This window comes from Castor canadensis, chromosome 10, assembly GCF_047511655.1.
Source record: "Castor canadensis chromosome 10, mCasCan1.hap1v2, whole genome shotgun sequence".
In the NCBI taxonomy this organism is placed as follows: domain Eukaryota; kingdom Metazoa; phylum Chordata; class Mammalia; order Rodentia; family Castoridae; genus Castor; species Castor canadensis.
Window position 1 is genome coordinate 134916253 of NC_133395.1, and position 23581 is coordinate 134939833.

At 39.4% G+C, this 23581-nt stretch overlaps 1 protein-coding gene across 10 annotated transcripts in view; it reads left to right on the plus strand.

Annotated features, from left to right (window-relative positions):
- Window positions 1-18448, plus strand: part of Cntn4 (contactin 4) — a 905834-nt gene extending 887386 nt beyond the window's left edge. For 9 of the 10 annotated variants that reach the window (XM_074044274.1, XM_074044268.1, XM_074044270.1 and 6 more), the window contains 7 exons: window positions 950-1020; window positions 2012-2246; window positions 3989-4101; window positions 4617-4803; window positions 5235-5347; window positions 14481-14649; window positions 15833-18448. In XM_074044274.1, coding sequence (XP_073900375.1) covers window positions 950-1020; window positions 2012-2246; window positions 3989-4101; window positions 4617-4803; window positions 5235-5347; window positions 14481-14649; window positions 15833-15933 — 989 coding nt within the window. In that variant the 3' untranslated portion in view covers window positions 15934-18448. Of the gene's footprint in view, window positions 1-267; window positions 893-949; window positions 1021-2011; window positions 2247-3988; window positions 4102-4616; window positions 4804-5234; window positions 5348-14480; window positions 14650-15832 lie in introns of those variants that run through there. The other variant, XM_074044276.1, reaches the window with a different exon arrangement.
- The last annotated feature ends 5133 nt before the right edge of the window (window positions 18449-23581 follow it).

The window sequence follows — 23581 nt, forward strand, 5'->3', positions numbered from 1 at the left end:
GCCTGTATGTGTGGTCTATGTAGAATTCCTTGCCACAAAGAGGACAAATAATTTTTGAAGGAATATCAAGATCCTAAGGAAATGAGAAATCTCACCTTACTTTCAGAAAGAAAATTTTACAATCCACCTAGGTCTGTGTCCTTGGCTTTTACCCACGTGCTAGCCAGACATTTAAAATTCTTCCTGGAGTCTTTCAGTTATATGACAACCTAGCTAATTTCATGCTTTCTTTTCCTCTCTCCCAAACTATAATTTAATTCCACTCAGCCATCCCGAGGAGGAAGTGAGCCTGATTTCCCCATTTACACAGAAAACTGGGGATCAAAGCGGTTAAGCACAGTGAGCCAGGGGTCAACCTAAGTCCGCCATTTCCTTCAACACCCAGCTCACAACTCACCTTCTTCTGAGACGCCATTAGCCCAGCCCTCCTCTGAGCAGCCTGCTACTCCAGAACAGCACTGCACTTCTCCATTCTGTCTGCACTATACTTGTTTGTTGTCGGCATTGCTCTGTATTTGTTCTGCCTGTGCCCTCACACTCCAACTAGATTGTAAGCTCTACATGGGCACAGTTTGTTCTGTCTTTCCTCTTTGTACCACTACATGGTTAATAAATGCCTAATCAAGCTTAAGAATTGGCACTTCCATCCTTTCCTCCTTCCTGGAACCCCTTGATCTCTAGGGATGGAGCTGAATAATTTGTCAGACATGCCAGATAATATGTATTCCTTGTTGAATGGGAAACAAGTAATTAATAGCAATTTCCTTGGTACACATTGCTTCTTCTAGCACAAGCGAAGGGCCCCTTGGCCACACCATTTCTGATCTCCAAAGACAAAGGTGTATGCATCTAAGTTTTTGCCGACAGTGAGTCACCAAAGCCAGGAAACCTTCCTGGCACTCATTTGCTATTGCCAACTGACCTAACTTGTTTTCTGTCTCCTGCACAGTCCCTGAAGTCACCCCAGCTAACGTCAGTGGTGGTGGAGGCAGCAAATCTGAACTGGTTATAACCTGGGAGGTAAATAAATCATAGAACAAAAGGGACAGATATATGTGTCTAGGCTATTGTGCTATTTTCCTCCATGTTAAACATGGCTAGAAAGTCTGTCTCCTTTGTTTTTAAGAGCTAAAATCCATTTAAGTGCAAACACTTCCTCTCACATAGCTACTAACCAGCAGTGAAAGAAGGTGTTTGCCTATCAGTTGTCAAGGCAAGTTTTAATTTGATTCATCACAATCACAAAAGGGAAGACACACAGGTTATAAAAAAAAAAATTGAAGAAGCCTGGTTGAGAGACAACCAGTTTTTCTTTCCTTCCTAAGTTGCTGCATGGCCAATTAATTTAAAATGTTTGCCAATGATAGATTCAATGTACCAGCACAATTTCCTGGCAGTTGGTTTGCTGCTGGATTATGAGGTATTTCTTTAAACAATCTGGAGGAAGGCTAACCACCAATTTATTAAGAATTGATTTTTGAGAGAGGAAGTGGGAGCTTCAGAAAATGTCCTTAAGGTGTTTGAAAGATTCTAGATAATAGCTCCAGAAATGGAAATCTTTCATTTTGAACCTAGAACCCAGCAATGAAAGAAATCCCCCATCCCCCTCCTCACCCAGCTGAGCTCTTCCTATCTTCTGAGAGCCAAGTTGGTCTTCTATCAGTGAGATCTTTTGTCTATTTGGCACTGAAAGCAGATTAGTATTAGATGGTGTATGTTGGAAATGCTGGTTTTCGGGACACCAACTGTCTAGCTAATCCCCTATCTGTGCCATCAGAGCCAAGCTCTCCACTGTAAATCTTCATTTAATTTTGTAAGTCTTCCAACAGTCTAATACCTCATGGACATCTAACACAGACTGAAGGCCAGCACTAAATTTAAAAGGTCCTTGACCAAAACCCAAAATAAAATGGCAGGGGTGTCTCAACAAAAATGTTCAGGGAAGGCATACAATTTTAGCATCTGAGTCAAACTATTGTAATTTCTGAAAATCACCTCTCTTCTTTCCCAGACAGTCCCTGAGGAATTACAGAATGGCAGAGGCTTTGGTTACGTGGTGGCCTTCAGGCCACATGGCAAGCTGATTTGGATGCTGACAGTCCTGGCCTCAGCCGACGCCTCCAGATATGTGTTCAGGAATGAGAGCGTGCGCCCCTTCTCTCCCTTTGAGGTTAAAGTGGGTGTCTTCAACAATAAAGGGGAAGGTCCATTCAGTGCCCCCACATTAGTGTATTCTGCTGAAGAAGGTATGATTCATGCTACCTAGATATTGTTATTTCTTCAATTCTCAAGTGGTGTTCCTTTTAGTATATGCAATAAATGTAGAATGTACAAAACATGTAAACCAAAAGAATGTCCTAATTTGAGAAAAGCATAATGTAAAAAATTTGGTTCATTATCCACTACCCATCTCTTAAAAAGACAGCAATTCAGACTGGGCAGGGTGGTACATGCATTGTAATCCCAGCACTTGGGAGGCTAGAGTAGATGGATCATAAGGTTAAGGTCAACCTTGGTGACTTGGTAGTTCAAAGCCAGCCTAGGTTTTATAGTGAGACCCTATCTTAAAAACAAAAATTTAAAAAGCAACTCTTGTATATATAAAAACACATGGCTATCCATTATTGATTCCATTGCTAAGGACCCAAATTGCAAGAGATATGTGTGTACATATATAATGTTATCATCACTTTAAAAAGAATTATATTTAATCCCTTTAAATGTGCATCAAAGTAAAAATTGGCATTTCCTCCTAACACTTGTAAATTTGTAAATCATATTGTTCTCACAACCTACTCTAACTTACTAGAGAAAAATAGATCGTGAAGCAGCAAAATTTCACTCATTGCCATCCACTGTCTTAATGTTTAATGCTTCTCACACATTATTACCACTTCTATGCAGTCTCTGCTCTCAAGATGCTCTCACACAGTCTTCATTGCCCTTGGAGTTTGAATTTATAGAATTTTTTCCATAAATAGTATATAACTCTGGTGTGGGGAGCAGACTATGAGAAGCCTATGAGAACTTGACATAAACACAGCTATGTCAAATAATCTGCAGGCTGAGTTGGTACAGCCCCAGCCACAGAAGGGGGGAAGGGCAAAATGCAGCACAGCTGCTTTTACTAAGATGCTTACTTGCAGACTACAATGTCACAGCTGCCCTCCAGAACTGTTGCTCCACCTCCTTGTTTGGCACTGGATATAAAAGACTCACCTGAGGTGGACAAGGCTGTTGTGTGTCTCCTTCCAAGTGCCCAGCCCACCTGACCCCACCTTTCTGCATGTTTGTCTTCTATCTTTTGTCTTTTCTCAGTCTCCCATCAGTCCCAGTTAGGTTTCTAGGATGAGCTCGTGCAGGTTGTGAGACTCTGGCTAACTGAAATTTGGGGAACAGGGTCCAGCCTGCCCTTTGCAGCTGAAGATGCTGAGGCCCAGAGAATGTAAATGAATGTAAATTGTCCAAAAGTTTAAAGATTAGAATGAAGACCTTTGCAGAAGGCATTGCTCAAATGGTAGACGGCAACCCTAGCAAATAAAAGACCCTGAGTTCAAACCCCAGTGCTCCCCCAAAAAAGAATGAAGAATGACACCCAGCCCTCTTGAGTCTTAGTCAAGTCATTGACTGTCCTTTTTCCTTTTCTCTCTCATTTTCTTAATCCAGTGACTAGGAATATCACTTATAACAAATGCTAATTTAATTAAGTAAGATCTGCTGAGGGAATTTGGTGACCATGAAAATTTGATATGTAAACTTTGTTACTTCAATTCCACTTACCCCCAATTTCAGAAACCAAAGACTGTGGATGAGTCTCTTCACTACCACCATCCTCCAGATGTTGATCATTGCTCCTCTGCAAAAGGAGGGTTTGGCTCACAATCATTAAGAACAATTCTATAACCATGGATTCTTCATACCTTATAGTGCCATATCTGTCCTTATACAGCTGACAGAGTAATAACTCTTTTTTTGCATTCACCTGCAGAACCCACCAAACCACCAGCCAGCATCTTTGCCAGAAGTCTTTCTGCCACAGATATTGAAGTTTTCTGGGCCTCCCCACTGGGGAAGAATAGAGGCCGAATTCAAGGTTATGAGGTAATCAAGAGCTAGGTGCTTTGTATCCATACCCCTCACTGAGACCTCTGGACCCACTCTGATGGAAAAGATCCATATTTCCATGCATAGGCATTTGTTTTAGAGGCCTGGATTTAGCAGAGCATTAGTGAAAGCACTGAAGGCTCAGCTGTGAGGCCACCCTTTGTTGGCATTACACTCTGGTGGTATTTTTCAAAATATATGCAATCCTAAGATTTACAAGATGGTTGACAAAGTGAGGCTCATGTGCCCAGGATCACTGAGGCTCAAGACAAAGGTGGAAAAAATGGAGAAATAGTTTTCTGATTTACCATCTCACTAGAAAGCTCAGAAGAAAAACAGGAGGCCTTTCTTAACTATGGATAATGCAAATGTCTTTGTCCTGAAAGCTCTTATCATGAATCTGTATAGAAAATTAACTCCACCATACGAACTTGCATAAAAATATTACCCGATGACATTGGAAATATCCTCATGGGGTATGATTTCCAATGTCTTTCTTTTTATATTCTTAGGTAAAATATTGGAGACATGACGACAAGGAAGAAAATGCTAGAAAAATACGAACAGTTGGAAATCAGACATCAACAAAAATCACCAACTTAAAAGGCAGTGCACTGTATCACTTAGCTGTCAAGGCATATAATTCTGCTGGGACAGGCCCCTCCAGTGCAACAGTCAATGTCACCACTAGAAAACCACGTAAGAACAAATTTGCTGGGAAATATTTTTGGAATTCATCAAACATATCCCAAGTTCATTCTCTATCCCCACCTCCCAGTGATCATTTTCATACTAATTGGTATCATTATGGGGATTCAAATTCACCTTAGCATTTTAACTGAACCTTTCAGAATACCATGTCAAATTCATTGCTCCAGAGGACAGAAAGATAAATGTTTTTCTCCTCGCTGGGAAGGGCTACTTCTTTTAGCTGTAAATGTTAGGCGACCAACTGAATCTTTTTCCATTTGCAATGCTGTATCTCGTCAGATTTCAGTGACCTTGAAGACACATATTAGAGCAATAGCCCATTAAATTGCCTCCACTCTTGAATTCTAGTAAGGAGCTATTCCTCAGAATCCATTGAGATTTAATAATCTGTGACTTCGTATATCTTAATTTTTTTATAGCACCAAGTCAGCCCCCTGGAAACATCATATGGAATTCATCAGACTCCAAAATTATTCTGAATTGGGATCAAGTGAAGGCCCTGGATAATGAGTCGGAAGTAAAAGGGTATAAAGTAAGTAATTTTTTTTTTTGCAAAGACACCTAAACCTGCTGTTAGTAGGGACAGTGTCCTTACATAAATCATATGGTTCACGTTCTTCTTTTCCCTGATGATGCTTTCCTGGCCTCTTTAGGAATCTCTGCTCCAAAATGGTTTGGTTAAGGTTTTATAAATACTCCATGACAATTGTTCAGGAGGATTTAGGTAGTCATGTGTCAGTCAGCCTTCCATTACTATAACAAATGCTTGAGATACTCAGCTTTCAAAGAAACTGGCTCATAGTTTCAGAGGTTTCAGTCCATGGCTATTTGGCCCTATTACTTTTGAGCCTGTAGCAAGACAATACACCATGGCAGGGAGCAAGCTCACCTCATAGAAACTAGGAAGCAAAGAAAGAGAGGAAGAGACCTAGATTCCCACAACCCCTGCAAGGACCTATCCCCCAATGGCCTAAAAGTTCCCACTAAACCTCACTTCTTAAAGGTTCCATCACTCCCAATAGCTCCACAATGTGGGGACTGAATCTTTGACACACATGGGCCTTTGGGGAACATTTATTCAGCCACGGCATTACCTAAACCTTAAGCTCAGTCATCACCCATCAGAAATGCTTATGGACCCTATGGTTGGGTCTTCACAAAATCCTGAAGAACCACCTCTTTAACATTTCTTTTGGCAGCTTTGTTTTATTCTTGCTTCCATTCTCTTTTTTAAATCAACAGTACTAACTTCCTAATATTACTAATGGTTCATCATGCCTGCCCAGTATAGTTAGGAAGCTTTACATATAGAAATAAAAGCTAGAGTTTTGCAGAAAATGTGTTTGCCTGGTCCTACAAATGCTGGCCTGTCTTTAAAGAGAAAATGAAAAGAAAATGCATGTACCCTTCTTGTCACAACAAAAGGAGTTATAAATACCTCAGCCAGGTTTTTGCTTCCTACTAGCACCTAACAAGCCACCTACAACCAGGGACTAAAAGAACAGTACATCATTTTCATGATTCTGCAGTCTGGACTGGGCTAACATGAGCAGTGTCTGTGGCTGGAATTACTGAGATACATCACATCACACACTTCTGGCTCTCACTTGGAATAGTTGGCAAACTGAGGCTGGCCAGGGATTACTCTCCACAAGGTCTCTCCACATGGGTCACTTGGGCTTCCTCACAATGTGACTATCTCAAGGCAGTCAAGCTTCTGATATGGCTTTTGGCTTAGACAAGAGAAAAAAATGGTAGCTGCAGTCCTTTGTATAGCTAAGGATGAAACTGGCTGCTGTGAGGCCATCCCCCATTCAAAGGGAAGGGAAATAGATGCTACCCTTTGATGTGAGGAGTGGTATGTATATGCAGAAAGGGAAGAATTAGTGGTGGCCATATTTGTAGACCAAAGAATACACTAAGAACACCATGACCAAGAGGCTGACTCAAAACACCTGTGAGGAATAAACGAAGAAACCGAGCATATTTAGTTGGATAAAAAAGCCTCAGGAGTGTGATATACACTTCAAATATCTGAAGGGCTATTATAAGGAATGATAAGTAGAATTGTTCCCCAAGGTTCCATGGAATAAATGTATGGCCAATGAGTGAAAGCTACATTGACATAAATTTTGGCTCAATTTTACTTTCTAGCAGACAAAGCTCTTAAAAAATGGACTTAGTTCAAAGAGAGATGGAGAGCCCTCCATTGCTGGAAATAAGCAAGCATTAGCTGTATCACTTTCTAGTGAGATATCAGGAAAGGAAGTACAGTGTGGGTATTTAAACAAATGGGCATTTTGTTCTGTTTCTAATTCCAGAATGTTATGAGTAAATGACTTCTACAAAAGCGTTTGAGAAACCCTAATCATTTGGCTATGTTGACAATGCTCTTGACCTCCAGTGGTTTTACATTAATACTTCAAAAAAATGGTTCTTGCAATTTTTCAAGTCAACTTTAATAAACTGTTCCATAGTTGTCATGATAAAAGGAAAATTGTAAAATCCAAACCTACGATTTTGAAATTTTGTCAAGTAGAAGAGCTTAGAAGTCTTCTAAGGATTTCAGGAGTCTTGCAAACTGGTCTTTCATCTATCACAAAATAAATGCAAGAATTGGAAAGATTTGCCCACTGCATAACATAAATGGCAGCAGCAAGCTGGGTAAAAGCTACAGCCAACTAGAGAATGTGTGCAGCTATCAAAATGTACCAGCTGCTACTCACTTCCTGCCTCTGTTGCCTTGTGAAAAAGTAGGCACAATGCCCCGGATAGTCCAATGTTTGAAAAGATGACAGGAAAAATGAATTATTGTGTAAAAATCTTCCAATTTGAAAATGTTGGCAACTTACCTATTTTTGTTTTGCTTTGCTTTTAAACAACATTTGAGGCAATGCATACCGGATGAAACCAGTATGCAGTCTGAATTAAGCCTATGGCTGCTGGCTTGTGACGTTTTTATACAAAGATAATGAGAGTAGCAGATAGGCAGTGCTGTCAGGCATGATTGCAGAACATGAGAGTATCAAAAAGAAGGACGGAAAGCCAAAGTTGGATTTAGGAATTGATATATAGGTGATAGAGCCTGGGATAATGAGACTAGAGAAAGACTTGGATGACCCTGCCTGGCATGGACTATTTTTTCTTCTTCCACATGGTACAGTCACTTGTAATCCACCAGTAGAGAAACATTCTCTAGTAACTAATCTGCAGACCTTTCACTGAATCCTTTTTCTTTTTTGAGTAGAACTGAGGTTCCAACTCAGGGGGCTTCATGCTTGCAAAGCAGGAACTCTATGGCTTGAACCACACCTCCAGTCCATTTTTCTCTGGTTATTTTGGAGATAAAGTCTTGTGAACTATTTGCCCCGCTGGACTCAACCATATGTCTTTCCAATCTCAGAATCCCAAGTAGCTAGGATTATAGGTATGAGCCACTGGTACCCAGCTTTGAATAGTTTTTATAAGAGCCAACTGTGGGGGCTGGGTATGTAGCCCAGGGGTACATGTGTGCCTGACATACTCAAGACCCTGAATTTGCCCAAAGCAACCTCTTCCAGAGGGTTGTATAATAGCATAGAGAGATAAAATACCTATAATGTGCCTCTCTATTGACTGTGTGTCTTTAGAGTAAATTGCTTAAACTCTCTGAGACTGCACTTACTCTTTGTATAAAGGAAAATTTTCTAGTATTTTCACTTTTCTTTGTTCCTTTGCATAGCTGTTCCTTCTTCCTGGGACTGCTGTCTCATACACCCTTAACCAGTCACTCATTTTTCAGTTCTGAGCTTAGAAGCCTTCCCTGATTGCCAAAGCTCTGTTTACCAGAATTTTTATAGTGCTAGCCATCTTGAGTAGCTATAGTTAGCTCCTCAGACAAGGGGCTTCCAGACAACTGGGCCTGAATTCTCAACATTATTTCTCCAGCTAAGGATACACTCATTATGGCTGTATTAATATGAAGATCTAATTTCCTGTATTACTCTTAGTGTCAAATAACTTGAAAGAGTTTATCTGATCAGTTTTATCTGTGACCAAAGAGTCATGGGTTCCCATGTCTAGTTTTCTACTTCTAGAAGGTTATAAGTAAATGACGTTTACAGAAGTTTTTGAGAAACTGTCATCGTTTGGGCTATGTTTTGGAAGGTGGAAGATGGTTGGGTATGCTGGAAGATGAATAGGGAAGAACAGATTTAAAAAGAAGGCATGAGTAAAGACCCATCTTTGCAACCTTGGAGTTCTGACTCTGGCTAACTCTGCTCCATCACCTTGACCTTGATCCCCACAACAAAGGAAAGCAAATATGAAGTGGCAGAACTGATTTAACCAAACTGAGGGAGAGAGTAGTGGAAAAACACAAATAAGTTCTTCTTCCCAACTATCAGTGAGACCCATTACAGTAAGTAGAGAAGGCATCTGCAAAATGCAGAAAGCTTTAACAGTCCTTAAGAAGCATACAGATTCCCTAGGTAAATCTTTAACTAGATTTTAAGCTCATTTTCAAGCTGGTGCTGAAATAAAATTGATGGGCAGGGAGACACCTAAAGTAAGGGAAAATGTTAGCTGGACTTGAGAACATCTTATGAAACCCCTCATTTCACAGATGTGAAAACTAAAGCCCGTTTAGTAGAGTGACTTAGAGTGTCCTCCTCTTTCTCAGGAGGCAAGATCAATATGCACACTGGTGCTTGCTTCAGTGAACTGGGCCTAAAAGATTATAGACATTTTTAGAAGAAAAATTGGGTAACGATTATTATTTAGTTGACACTTCTTTGTACACCTGCTCCCTTTCAGAAACCCTCAAATGAACTTGTCTTTGTAACACCTTTCCAAGAAAGCCTTTCATGAATTTATTACTGCCACAGACACTTTTTCATTGGGACAACATAGCATCACACAGGGTATCTGGGGAAATAACAGAGGTCAAAACAAACATGAGGGCATTTGACCTCCCAGAAAAGATCAGCTGGGCTTGGTGTAGGATTTGGGAAACTATTTTTATTTCTGTAGAAATAGAATAAAATATGGGGAAACAGATCTTTAATAGAGAATTTCATTCATTAAAAATGGCTTTTGTTTATATTAAACTTACTCCTTCCAAAATTCACTTTTCCTCTTAAATACTGAAGGCATTAGATGTGGGCTTTTATTTTTTTCACTAAATTATCTGGGTCCATTAGTTCTCTGCTTGGGTAGACAGTCTTAATAAGAAGGTGACTTTGCTACATTTGAGGTCCAGAATTTTTGTCTAGCTACTTTCTGACAGCAAAGTTAAAAGGAGAATCTCTGGTCTCAGTGTCACAAACTAAACTGTCTGTCGAGCCAGGCAGGTGACATAAATGAGTTACATTGACTCAGTCCATTCAGCAAATACTATAAATCTGTACTAACAACTGTTATGATTCATCTTACCCTCATAATAAACCATGAAATAATCCATTAGAGGAGAAAATTCTCATATCTAGTACATTTATTTATCTTAATTTTAGGTAAAGAATTATGCTCCTCTAAAGTCACACAGCTAGTATGCCAGACCTAGGATCCAAGGGAGGCTGAGGCAGAAAGATTGCAAGTCCAAGCTAGCCTGGGCTACCTAGTGAGACCGTATCTCACCAAAAACAAAACAAAACAAAACAAAAAAACAACCTGGGGTCTGAACACAGTGGTATGCAATATGTATCTAGTTTTCTACCTTTTAGCCACTTAGTTATTCTGCCTGCCAACAATAAACAAGTACAGTGAACAGTAATAAAGTACTACATAGAAAAAGAAATGAGTTGGGAAATGGAGAGGGCTATGGGACAAATAAGAGTTAGTATTATATATAAAGGTCAAATAAAGCCACTTTAGAGATGTCTTTTCAATTGAGGAGGGACACGATAGGCAGCTCTCTAGGAAAAGTGTCACACATTCAGCAAACAGGTTGAACATATCCCAATGTAACAAAATGGGCAGCGTTAGCTAGACTTTGTGATTGACAGAAATGTAGACCAGTGTCTTTGTGTTCTTATAACAGAAAATTTAAGACTGAGCTTTTTTCTTTTTCTCTTCTTTTCTTTGGGGGTATGAGTGGTGGAAATGGGGTTTGAACTCAAGGCCTCACTCTTGCTAGGCAGGTATTCTGACAACTTACTTGAGTCACTCCACCAGCCCAAGACTGGGTTAGTTCTAATGAACAGAAATGTCTTTCTCACAGTTCTAGTGAATGGGAAGCCAAGTGTCAAGGTAATATCAAAAGTGAACATCCTTCTTGCTGTGTTATCACATGACAGAAGGCAAGGGGTAAGACACATCAAGAGGGTGGCACTCTCCTGATGGCACCAGTCCTACCCAGGATTGCTTTCCCAGGAGGAATTCTACCAGGAAAATGTTGCTTTCATTAGTCTAATAGCCTTTTGTTTTCAGTACTGGGATTGAAAAATGCTAGGCAACCGTTCTACCACTTGAGCCCTTTTATTTGTATAGGATCTGCCCAGACTTTGCCCAAGATGTCCTTGAATTTGCCATACTCCAGATTCCACCTCCAGAGTAGCTGGGATGACAGGCTGTGACCCACCACACCTAGTTGCTAACCAACTTTTAAATAGGTTCTAATCACCTCTTAAATGTTCTACCTTTTAGTACTATTACAATGCAGTTAAATTTCAACAGGAATTTGGGAGCAATAAAGATTCAAACCATAGCAACCACCAGGGCCATAGCTTCCAATTTCTCACTAGAATTCATTTTTTCCGTGCATAATTTGTCAGTTCATAAATGCTGACATCTAACTCAGAAAAAAATTAAACAGTATGAGGACCAAACCAACAAGGTGTGCAGCTAGATGTGATCTCTGTGACCCCATTTTTCTACACTCTAATCTCCTTAGTTTGCATTGATGGAGAGAGGGAAAGCAATTGGCTCACAGGCACAGAGGCAGTGGCCAAGCTGGTCTTAGATAAGAATCCAGTTCCTAGAGTCAGACTGCCTAGGTTTAAAGACAGCATCAACCACTTCCTGATCACAGGACTCTGGGAAATTGTGTAATATCTCAGGTCTCAGGTTCTCAATCTTTGAAATTAGAATAATAACAGTATCTACCTGAACAGGTAATATATGTAAACATTTAAAATATCCAGTGTTCCAACATTCAAAGAAAGAAGTCAGTTATTCTCTGAACCTTCCACCCTGGATTATATGAAATGCAAGCACAGCCTTCAAGTCAATCAGCTGAAGCAAGCATTTAGTGTAAATAAAATTTTACTGGCCCTTACTTAGGTTTCACTGCAGTCCCTAACATTACAAGACTGATAAGCAGTGCTGATACCAAAAAAAAAAAAAAAAAAAAAACGTTTTTTCCTAGAAATGTTTCTTTTGGATTTATATTTGAAACTAGTTGAATTCTCTGAGCTCTTGCAAGGACCAGAGGTAAATCAAAGAAGCAATTTATTGCTCAAAGCCAGATGTGACCTTGCATCCAATCAACCAGCCCGTTCTCCTGAAGGGCTGTGAGGAGAAGCTTTGACACTCCTGGATGTGCCTCAGGATTTATTGGTGCTTGATCATTTAGCAAGCAGATGCTCAGCCTGGTACAGCTGATGCTCCAGAGGGGGGTGAGGGGTTGCTTATGAATCTCTCCACCTTAAGGAAATTGTGTTTTCCACCTTGTATTAGAGAGATATAAATTAAGGTGATGAAATGCCAGGGGACAAATGGGATCTTGGCCATTTTAAGGGAATTTTATGAATTTCACTTGTATTTGGTTTTGTCTTGCAATACAAGAGTGACCTTATGTCTCTAACCTCAGTAGTAGATCAGCACTTATAGGGTGCCTTAGGGAAGGATGAGCTAGATTTGTGGTTCTCAAACTGGGATCCCTGGTCCAGAAGCATTGGTATAAGCTGGAATTTATTAGAAATGCAAGTTCAAGTCGCAGCCCAGATTTACTCAATCAGAAACTCAGGGAATGGACTGAGCAATCTGGCTTAAAGAGCCCTCCAGGTGACTGTAATGCATGCTTGAGTTTAAAAGCCACTAATCTAATTCATGTACCCTATCCCTATATTAACATCATCTGGCAATCTTTTTAAAAAATAAAAATAAAAACATATCTGGACCCCACCTGTGGAGGTCTTACTCAGGAAGCCTGGAGTGGATGTGGAGCAGGGTTTCTCACCTCTTTGCTACTGATACTTTGAACAGGATGATTCTCTGTTGTAGGGCTGTCCTTTGCAATTGTAGGATGTTTGGTAAATCCCTGGTCTCTACACATTACACTGCTAGCACCTGTTGTGAAAACCAGAAATGCTTGTAGACATTATTAAATATCTCTCTGGGGGACAAAGTTGCTCTCCCACCCTCCCACCCCCACTGAGAACCATTAGGCTAGAACATCAGTTTTTCACAAGTATCTCAGGTGGCTCTAATATGTATACAGGAGTGAGGACCACCCATCTCATCCCACCCTATCATTTTTACTATCAAGGGAAACTTGGAGAGGGTGGGCCATTGTGGTTTAAGAAAGTGGATTTATGAATCCTCATCCTGCCAATTATCAGCTCTCTGAGGTTATCAGGCCTCAGTTTCCTCATCTGTGAAGAGAAATAGCAATACTTGTGTTATAGGATTGTGGTGACAACTCAACATGGTGATGTTGATAAAGTGTCTATAAGCATCAGAAAGTATCCACAGGATAGGAATCCTCATGATCTTTGCTGCACACACAAAGGGTGACACACTTTTCCAGGTCTTTATGTCTTGTTTCTGAGTGGGTTGATGCTTGCTAGAGCAGTCAGCCCCAGCAGGTGAGTGTGTTTTCAGGAATGCTAACTGACCACCTCATGAAATGAATCACAGCCCAAGCTCAGAGCCCAAAGAGTCTCAAGAAGGAAAAAACAGTGCATGAATGGGACTATTGCAAGCTACAGACACATCTAAAGTGATAGTGATTGCCTCTTTTCTATGTATCCCCTTAAAAGGGGGTCCCAGTGGAAGGGAAAAGGTGGGTATTAGGGCCTTTGTCTCTTAGAAACTTCCTGTGCTGTATGTCCTTTCTCCAAACGATTAACGATAATACTAACCTGTCAGTCCTGCCTTATACTTAGAACCTTTGCCATATATGTTTCTCTTACTCCCTTTAAGCTTTCAGAGGTACTATTTCTTACATGCTTCTTTTAAGCCAGGCCCTCATTGTATTCAATCCTCATGTGATCTTGAAAGGTGGCCATTAGTGTCCCCATCTTACTGATGAGGGAAGTGCAGTTCAGAGAGGTGAAGTAAATGGCCCATGGCCACCTAGCAGCCAGCTCTATTCTGATGCCAATGCCCCTTATGTGTAACAGACTCCATGAATCCTTGAGGAAGTATTCCTTTTCCTCACTGTTCTAGGTGAGTTAATCTGGTTTCCAGGTGAGGCTCCACTGAGAGGCTAGACACACAGCATGTTGACAGAATGATGCTCCCCCATCCCCCGCCTGCAGTATCCTTTAAACTGTCTCTCTCATAATGACATGGTAACCGCATGGTAACCCTCACTGTGAACAAGCCCTCCAAATGTGAGCGGGCAACCAGACCATCTCAATGCCCCTGCATTTTGCTGGTACCCAGAGGTGAAAACAAAAGAATGCCCCATCTTTTGGGGCCCTTGTGAAGACAGAAGGTGACACCTGTTCTCTCTGCATTGGCAGGTCTTATACAGATGGAATAGACAAAGCAGCACATCTGTCATTGAAACAAATAAAACATCAGTGGAGCTGTCTTTACCTTTTGATGAAGATTACATAATAGAAATTAAGCCATTCAGCGATGGGGGAGATGGCAGCAGCAGTGAACAAATTCGAATTCCAAAGATCTCAAGTAAGAGTGTCTCTTTTCTCCCTCTCCCCATCTCCCCGTCTGTCTTATTGTCAGTCTTCCAGGTGATGAAAATGTTGATGTCAGAGCATAGAACTGGACCTCAGAGGAACACTGGGGCCCCACAGAGCCATGCTCCAGAACTTAGGCTTGCTTTGCCAGTCTTGCAGGATTTTATATTTGCAGTATCATTTTTGCATATAAATACTAAGGGCATTTTGTGTCTTAAAAATCTAGAGGGAACAGGATTGTATGTTTCACCAAATAAGAGCTCTGACTTCTGTTGAAAGGAAGACAGATATAGGATAAATTGTAGAGCTAATGTCTAGGCCACAAAAACACAGGATTTACTTATCTCACTTAGTTAAAATCTGACTACATACTTTGTTATTGCAAGGATATTCTTTTTTAAGTTGACTGATGTTTCTTGGTTTTATTCATTACACAAGTTTGTACTAAGTAATTATACTAGTATCGTTATTAGATGATAAGGATGTGACTATGAACACAACATGATTTCTTCCCTCAAAAGAGTTTTTTCCATTATGTTGGTCAAAGAGATCTCACAACCTTCAAGAAACCCTGAATGATACTAGAAACCTCTTACTATGAAAAATACAATACCCATAAGAAAAGGTTAAAAATGTTTTAGATTATTTTGTTTGACAAATGGGCATATATAGACAGACCTGGATTTGATTCCTAATTCAGCCATTCACCAGCTAGAAGATCATAGCTAGTGTCCTCTCAGGGCCAATCTCCTCACTTGTTAAATGGAGTAATAACAATACCTAGTCCATAAGATGTTCTCGTGAGATTTAAATGTCATAACATCGTGGTCTGTGCCCAGCACACAGGTAGAATTTGAAAAGGAATAGCACTTTTCATATTGTTGCATCGATATATGATAGCATGTATCAGTATTAGTAGTAGTAATGTTAAAGTTTCTTCCCACATTAAATTTGGACATTTTCATTTCACAAAAGCTTTTAAAAAGTTGTTATAGAGATGTCCTACAATCTGTTCCCAAGTTCATAGCCAGGTAGTCACAGAATTGATATTAAAGAGTCATTGAGAGACCAGTTTCCAGAAGAACCCAGCCAGTTCTGCAGTCTTGGGAAACCCAGCGGCTTCTCTTCCCTAGTTGGCTGCGACCATTTTAAGTGAATTTCTTCTCCCTTTTCAGATTCCTACGCAAGAGGATCCGGGGCTTCCACTTCGAATGCGTGTACACTGTCAGCCATCAGCACGATAATGATTTCCCTCACAGCCAGGTCTAGTTTATGACAAAAGTCATCTAAAGGACTTGTTATTTATAATATAAGCAACATTTAGCTAGTTGTTTTGAAGACACCCAGTACTAAGTAATATTGTTGTTCAAGTACATCTTATTACTGGAAAAAAATGTTTTTTGCTTCTTTAGGAATGGCGTTATGCAGTACTTCCTCAAAGCAAATCTAGCTTTGTCTGAAGTTTCTTTGGAAACTCTGCAATGCACTGAAGACATCTGTAATATGATGTTACCAAAGCAGTTTACATGTCCTTATATGCATATTTTTATTATATATTTAGTGTTTTATAGAATTTTTTAAAGTTAACATATAATGTAGATATTAATTTTTTCCTCTGCTGTAAAATGCTATGGGTAACAACCATACAATTATGATTTGAGAATATTTCCTTTAAAAACAGAGTGTGAAACTCATCTTGGTAAATAAATTGCAAATGACTTGTACAGTTTTACAAGGATTTAGTGGCAGAACAGCTGGAGAGTTGGTCTATAACCCAAGGCTGCTGTGTATAAATTACTCTTTGAATGGTTAATGCATTGAATCAAGTACTTTTGGCACATACAATATGTTTTCTTACCCTGTTGTGAATTTTGTCATTCAACACAACTTGAGATGGCTTCAGGAATGGCTACAAATCTCAAAAGCTAATCTTACTGCCTAAGAGGCACCTTGTGCAATACCTCCCATCCTTGAACTTAGCATCGTACAGTAAGACTTTCTTTTAGCATTGTCTTTGTAGTAGCATAATCTCAGACATTGAATTTAAAGTTACATATCCTGTAGTAACATAGACCAAAAGTTACTATAGTCATCAAAGACTTTCAAAGGAGAAAAGATAATTTTACTATCTTTAAATGTATTTGTTTGAATGCAAATTTTAAAAAAGTAATTCTCTGTCAGTGTATTCATAATTTCTTTACAAAATTTCTTATAAATAAGATGTGTATCTCTGTAAGAATAGAGCCCTTCTTTTGAAAAAACACTCACATATGGAGTTTGAAGGATTTGTCCTCTTTCAGCAAATAGCTGCTGCAAACAATTTTTCATATGACTCTATAAAAGATCTTTAGTACAATTGTATGGTAACTTGATGATTCTCCTGTTTTGCAATAGCTAGCCTAGTTGCTTTATAAGCTTTACCTTCTAAGTCTTAAAACTACACATTGGAAAATGACAATATCACAAAACTGTATTCTTATGAAAAGAACTATTTGTTATGCTGGGGGAAGTTTTGTAAGCTGACACTAGTGGAACAGTGATATAAAAGGCAATGAGGTTTTCTATACAAATATTCACCTGTAAACACACTACCACCTTTTATTCTTTCTCAGAGAACTCACATTTGCCTGTAATTTGTCATTCTTGCGTACAAATAACGTAAGTTAACTTTTCAACCTTCTAGTTATATTCATCCAATAAAGTCATAATCAGGATTCCACTTGTGTAAAAATTAGGGTGGTAACCAGAAAAAAATATTGTCAGTATTTCAAGCTGTGTTCCTTTCTTAGTTTGATATGATTACTTCTATGTTAAAATAAGATTTAAAAATCACACGCAAAAAAAATCAACAAAATAATAAAATGAATGAAAAAAAATGATACCCCAGGTAGTTCCCAACCCCAGTGTAAATTATATTTACCAGTGATCTAGCAAATGTAATCTTTTTTTAAAGGTATTGTTAATAAATATTCTGTTATTTGTAAAGATACTTGTCTTCTGGGAGCATTTTTCCTGCCTGCCTGTCAGGGAATTTGTTAGCTTACTCTTGTGCTACTCATAATTTGGGATCATAGAGGGACTCAAAAGTCTCTGGCCATGACCCAAAGCTAATTGACCCAGAGCTATCCCTTTGGAATTGACAATCCTGAAGACACCATTTCAAATCCTCTTTGGAAATAGAGAGGGTCAAAACCCACAAATAAATGTCCTGAAGGTCAGACTTGATTAGCTAAGTCTTTTGTATGTTTAATCTAAATATACCTATTGTTTCCCTCCTCCCCATTGCCAAAATGATAAAATCTAAACTTAAGCACGTAAGGCCCTTCCTAATGTAAAACACCTTAACTCTGTAGTCAGCCACATTGAGCCCTCCTGAGCCCCCAAACACTGCTTGCTTTTGGTCTCACCTCTGTGCCTTTTGGTCTCATGGCTGCCCCTTCCTGAGATGCCCTCTCCCACCCAACTGTCAACTATCCTATGGTACCTCCAGCCCCAACTTACCTGTGAGATCTTCCCACTTCAGTCCTTTGTGATATCCTCCTTCTGAATTCACAGAAACCCTTCATTTAGTAATTAATCAGGTACTACTTTTGGAAAGAACTCTTGTATTGTTATCTTGCATATTAACTTAACTCCTGTATTGTTACTTACTTTTCCTTGTATGTATGCCTTGTCTTCCCAACTAGATTGTAAGCTCCTTGAGGGCAGGGATGTTGGTCTTCTCTTCCATGTACTCTCCATAGTGCCTAGCACAGTGCCTTGCAATAAATGCTCATTGATTAATTGATTGAAGGGGTCTTTGAAGTAGCATTTTGCATCAGTTGCCTGCCTGTGTGCCATCGTAAACCAACCGAGGAAGACTGTGTCATGAATTTCGTGGTGTGCTGGAAAGTGTTAGTGGCTTCTGACATTGTGTCTTCGTGAATTTTCACCACTCAGCTTCATCATCTGATAATGAAGCCCTGAAATAGCTGAGTCTGACTGGCCTGCAGGTATTATAGAAAGTACCCCATAGGCAACTTCACCCAAACTTGTTGGCTTCCGTGGTTATCACAGATAAAGTTCACTGGTTCCAATAAACAGAAACAACTCTGCTAACTTAGCAGACAGAAATGAACTAATTAGCATGACATAGGTTTGATCACAGAGCCCAGGAAACACCTAAGGACCAAGCCTTGGTGATGAGCACCAGGCCATTCTGAGGGTTCAGAATGCAGGAACTTTGCAAAGTATTTTCACTGCATAGTTATGGAGATAACTCAGCTTTGTTTCTGGTTTTGATGCCACTCTGTCTGATATCCAAAACTTCTTCCAGAAGTGTCTAATCAATTTGGGTCACACAGACAGAGAACTTTTCATTAAACTCGCATTCATCAGAAGGGAGTTTGGCAAAGAAAGATGGGAATGATGTTTCTAGAAGGTGGGAAAATAGATATTGGGTGGTTTTAAACAACAGACTTTGTATGTGTTTCCAGTCAAGTAGAATTCCCAGGCCCCAGGCCCAAGTCACACACTCAGATGTAATGAGTTGCTACTTAAGACTTCTTCCCAAAGGAGGAGCATTAGGAAGATGTGCTTGATAATTTAACCTTTTCAATTGCTCTGTTAGCCTTTCTTTTGTGTGTAATCCCCCTGTGATTTAACTGTATAGAAGACCATTTTATCCTAACAGGTAATTTGATCCTCTCAGTGTATCTAGCTTTTATAGCACCAACACACCTTGTACAAACCAGCAGCTTTCCATGTGGGTGGAAGACATGGATGATAAACTTCATTTCTCAGGTAAGCACTGAATTCTGCCAGCCTATGAGGTGAAAGGTACAGAGAGCTTTTCTCTTAAAACAGAATGATTGAGTTACTGCTACCATCAAAATCTTGGTTATTTACATCCAGGAGGTGATTTAAATCTTGAGTAACCTTTTCTCAATCTCCCTTTCCACTCCTGTCTTACTGCAAATATGCTCATGAATGTTGAGTTATTAAAAATATATAAGTGATACATAATTAGCTACTAAAAGGTCATGCAATTTAATGTAATATCAACCACCAGATGATTTTTGTACTATATTGGATTATCATTGCTACTCTTCTATCCCTTTCACACAGATCATCAAGCTTGACTATACCTCCCTTATTTTACAATTAGTACAGGGCTAATTGTACTAAGATTTTTTTCTGGCTAAAAGTCTTAGGGGGCCAATCATAGTAGTTAAAGGGGCTTTTTAAAATCAATGATTTATTTTCAATCTATGGACATATTCAAAACTATTACATCACAAAATGCCAGCCACCAGGGCCTTACACAGGGAGCCTAACATAGTAGATAAGAATATGGATTCTGGAGTCTGACAGCCTGGGATGCATGTTGACAGTGCCACTTAGGTAGAATAAAGTTCACAAAAATCCAAACACAGCTCTACAAGTATGAGTGATTATTTCATAAATCCGTTATTGTTTTTCTCCAGGGACATAGCCAAAACCACAGACATAGACTGTGGATGATTCCCATCCCCCAAATGAATTAAACTAAAATGGCATATCCTATGGCCTTTTATTTAACTATCACTTCTTAATATCAATTTACTATTTAATAACTTTAATACAATAAATGGAATATTTACAAATCTAAATATTGCTATTAATATTCATATAAAAGGAGATAGGCAATCGGGTCTTCACTCAGATGCCAGGTTTTCCACAAAGCCACCATCAGTTTCCCCATCTGGTATTGACCTCTCCTTTCTCTGACTTCCTGTGCACCTGGTTCTGTCACTCATACCTCTGTATCTAGTTTTTAAATCATTTTCACTCATGTGATGTGGAAGAGGAGTATATCTGTTCCCATTTCATATGGTTTCCCAAGCCCTCTGCCAGACTGTGGTTATTCTATGCATGTCAGGATGTCCATTCTGTAAGGAGGCTCCTTTCCTACAACTGGAATGTAAACTGCAATACTCAATAGAACTCACAGTGCAAACAAAATTAGCCTAGCCTTTATCACCAACAGTTATGGTCAGTGGTAGATTAGCAGAGCTCATATAAGAAAAGTCACACAGATAGAAAGTTTAAAAAATAAGTCAACCACATGATCTGAAAGTCTGGAAGCTACAAGATTGAAATACTTAATATGGGTATAATTAAATGTGACATCTTCAATCTCTGTCAACTGAGCTATTCCTACACATTCTTGCCTCTTTTAAGAATAACACCGACTATACCAGGAAATATCTAGATATATTTTAGGATTTCAATGAACAAATAGAGATGGCTTAAATTTGGTTTTTATGATTTCCAAAGTGTTCTTCATGCTCAGGAGTGACAGGTGTGAGTTTCATTTTTGAAATGGAGGCAAATAGGTGATACCACAAGCCCAGAGAAACACAGACCACTAGAAGTAGAATTTTCAACTCTTGATTCAGTGCATTTCAATACCTAGTGTGTGGTAACTTTCTGTAACTGTGACCAAAATACCTGACAGAACAACTTAAGGGGAGGAATTACTTATTGAGGCTCATGGATTCAGAGTCCAGTCCATAGCTCTGTTGACTCTGGGCCCATGGGAAGCAAAAGCATGTGACAAAGACTACTACCTCATGGTAGACAAGAAACAGAGAGAGGAAGGGGCTGGAGACCAGGAATAACTTTCAAAGGCATGCCTCTAGTGACCTACATCCTCCAGCTAGGACCCACCTCGTAAAGTTTGCACCACCTCCCAAAATAGCACCACCAGCTGGGGAACAAGTATCCAACATAGGAGCCCTGTGGGAGACATTTCATATTCAAACCAAAATACCTAAATATAAGTATTTCCTGAGAGAAACAACAGGCTAGAGTAAGGAACCTCACCCTTAAGTTCAGCTAGAGCACAGTGCAGTAAAGAGTTGGCATAAGGGAAGTGGTAATGTGGGAGGCAGGATGTCGGGGGTGAAGATTGGGAATGAAGACATTCTGAACAAGGGCAAGCCTGGGACATAGCTGTTCAGAGGAAGAGGAGAAGTTAAGGTCCCTGAAGTGGGATGGGTATTCAGCAAGGGGCTGTATATTGACTACCCTCTCTGCACCAGCCAATAATATAGGTACAAGGAAATGATATGGCAGTCAAATGTTGGTGGGAAGCCAAGGGAATAGTAACAGGATATGGTGACACTAGGGAGAAATGCAATAATAATAGCTGACAATGCTTGTAGTATGTGATGATAGTCTCAGCCACAAATTAACCTGTATTTATTATTCCTATTTTACACATGGAAAATTGAGGCTGAGGAGTTCAGAAATGTGTCCCAGGTCAGAAAGCTGAGCAGAGGCCTGAGATTCAGATGCTAGCAACATGTTTCTAACACCGCCTCCAAATTCTAGATGTCTTGTTTATATATAGGTGACAGACACATAAAAGATAGAGGATAGAGATGATGATGATAGATAAGATAGTTGGAGGGATAGATAAGTAGAGATAGAGAGATGGTATAGATGATAGATAGATAGATGGTAGATAGATAGATATAGATAGATAGATAGATAGATAGATAGATAGATGATAGATAGATATAGATAGATAGATAGATAGATAGATAGATAGATAGATAGATAGATACTAGTGCCCATATAACAATGAGAAGAGAAGGCAGTAGAACGCCTCCAAGGAAGTTATACACTGATGTTAAAAAGTGACCAAGTCTGAGCCTAGCTGCATGGTACAGGATTCCTGTAGAGAGATCCCACACAGCTCAGGTGTGGTAATTTCTCTATTCTGAATAGGCTTAGTCAAGCTGCTTCTTTTTATTTGACTGCAAATTGTAATTTTTGCTTGTTGGTTATACTTAACTCCAGGTGAATTGGGGCTTTTTTTTTTTTATCAAACTCAGATTATCCTACAAGATCATGGTTGCCAAATGAAATATGAGAGGCCAAGTTAAACTTGGATTTCAAATTTATAAATGTGTACTCTTTTAGAGTATATTCCATAAAACATTTAACAGGCCCTCTATTTTTATTTGCTAAGTCTTACAATTTTCTGCAGGGGAGAAAGATGCATCCCTGCTGACATCATTAATTTCAAATTCAAAATTCCAAGGTCTTGCTGATATATGAAGGTTGATGGTTTCAAGGATGAGGCCTAGATTTGCTGTTTTGAGTTCTGTTTCATTTGCTGAATTCTCCTTCTCTATTTCTTTGAATGGTGGGTGTGTGTATGTGAGAACTATGTGAGTTCCAAGAGCAGTGGCTGATGGTTAACATTCCTCTTAGAACTGGCAGCAAAGAAATTAAGCCAAAGGGAATCTTTCTAGAGAAAAGGGCCAGGTTATATGGCAAGGTAGTGGGGGAAATTCCAGAACTATTTTGAAAGATGATTAAAAACAGGCTTTTTCCAAGAGCTGAATCCATAGTACAGCTAGTAGGAAAATTATATAGTTGATGAACCATTTATCAGATTTTAGGACAAAATATCTGAGACCATATAACTAGCAATTTAAATTGGCCCAGTTGTTCCTCTTGGTTATTGAATAAAAGTTGAGTACTTACTGTGTGTCAAGCCCTGTGCTGGGTACTGAAGAACTGAGATAAATAGCATAAAGGCTTCCCTCCTTATGGTTCATTGAAGGAGATAGAAACATACACACTTTTGAAATATGGTGTGAAAATGTAAACAAATAAAAGTACAAATAGAAATGGTGACCCTGTATTTCATGAAAAAACAATGTAAGTTTCATGCAAACTTAACAAGTTAAGTTCAGGCAAACACAGGTATTTTTTGTTGTTGTTTTTGGCAGTACTGGGTTTGAATTCAGAAGGCATGTCACCCAGGCCCACCCTGGCCCTTTTTTATTTCCTTATTTTTCAGGGAGGGTCTGGAATTTTTGCTGATCCTCTCAACCTCCACCTCCAGAGTAGCTGGGTTTACAAGTGTGAACCACTGAGACCGGCTA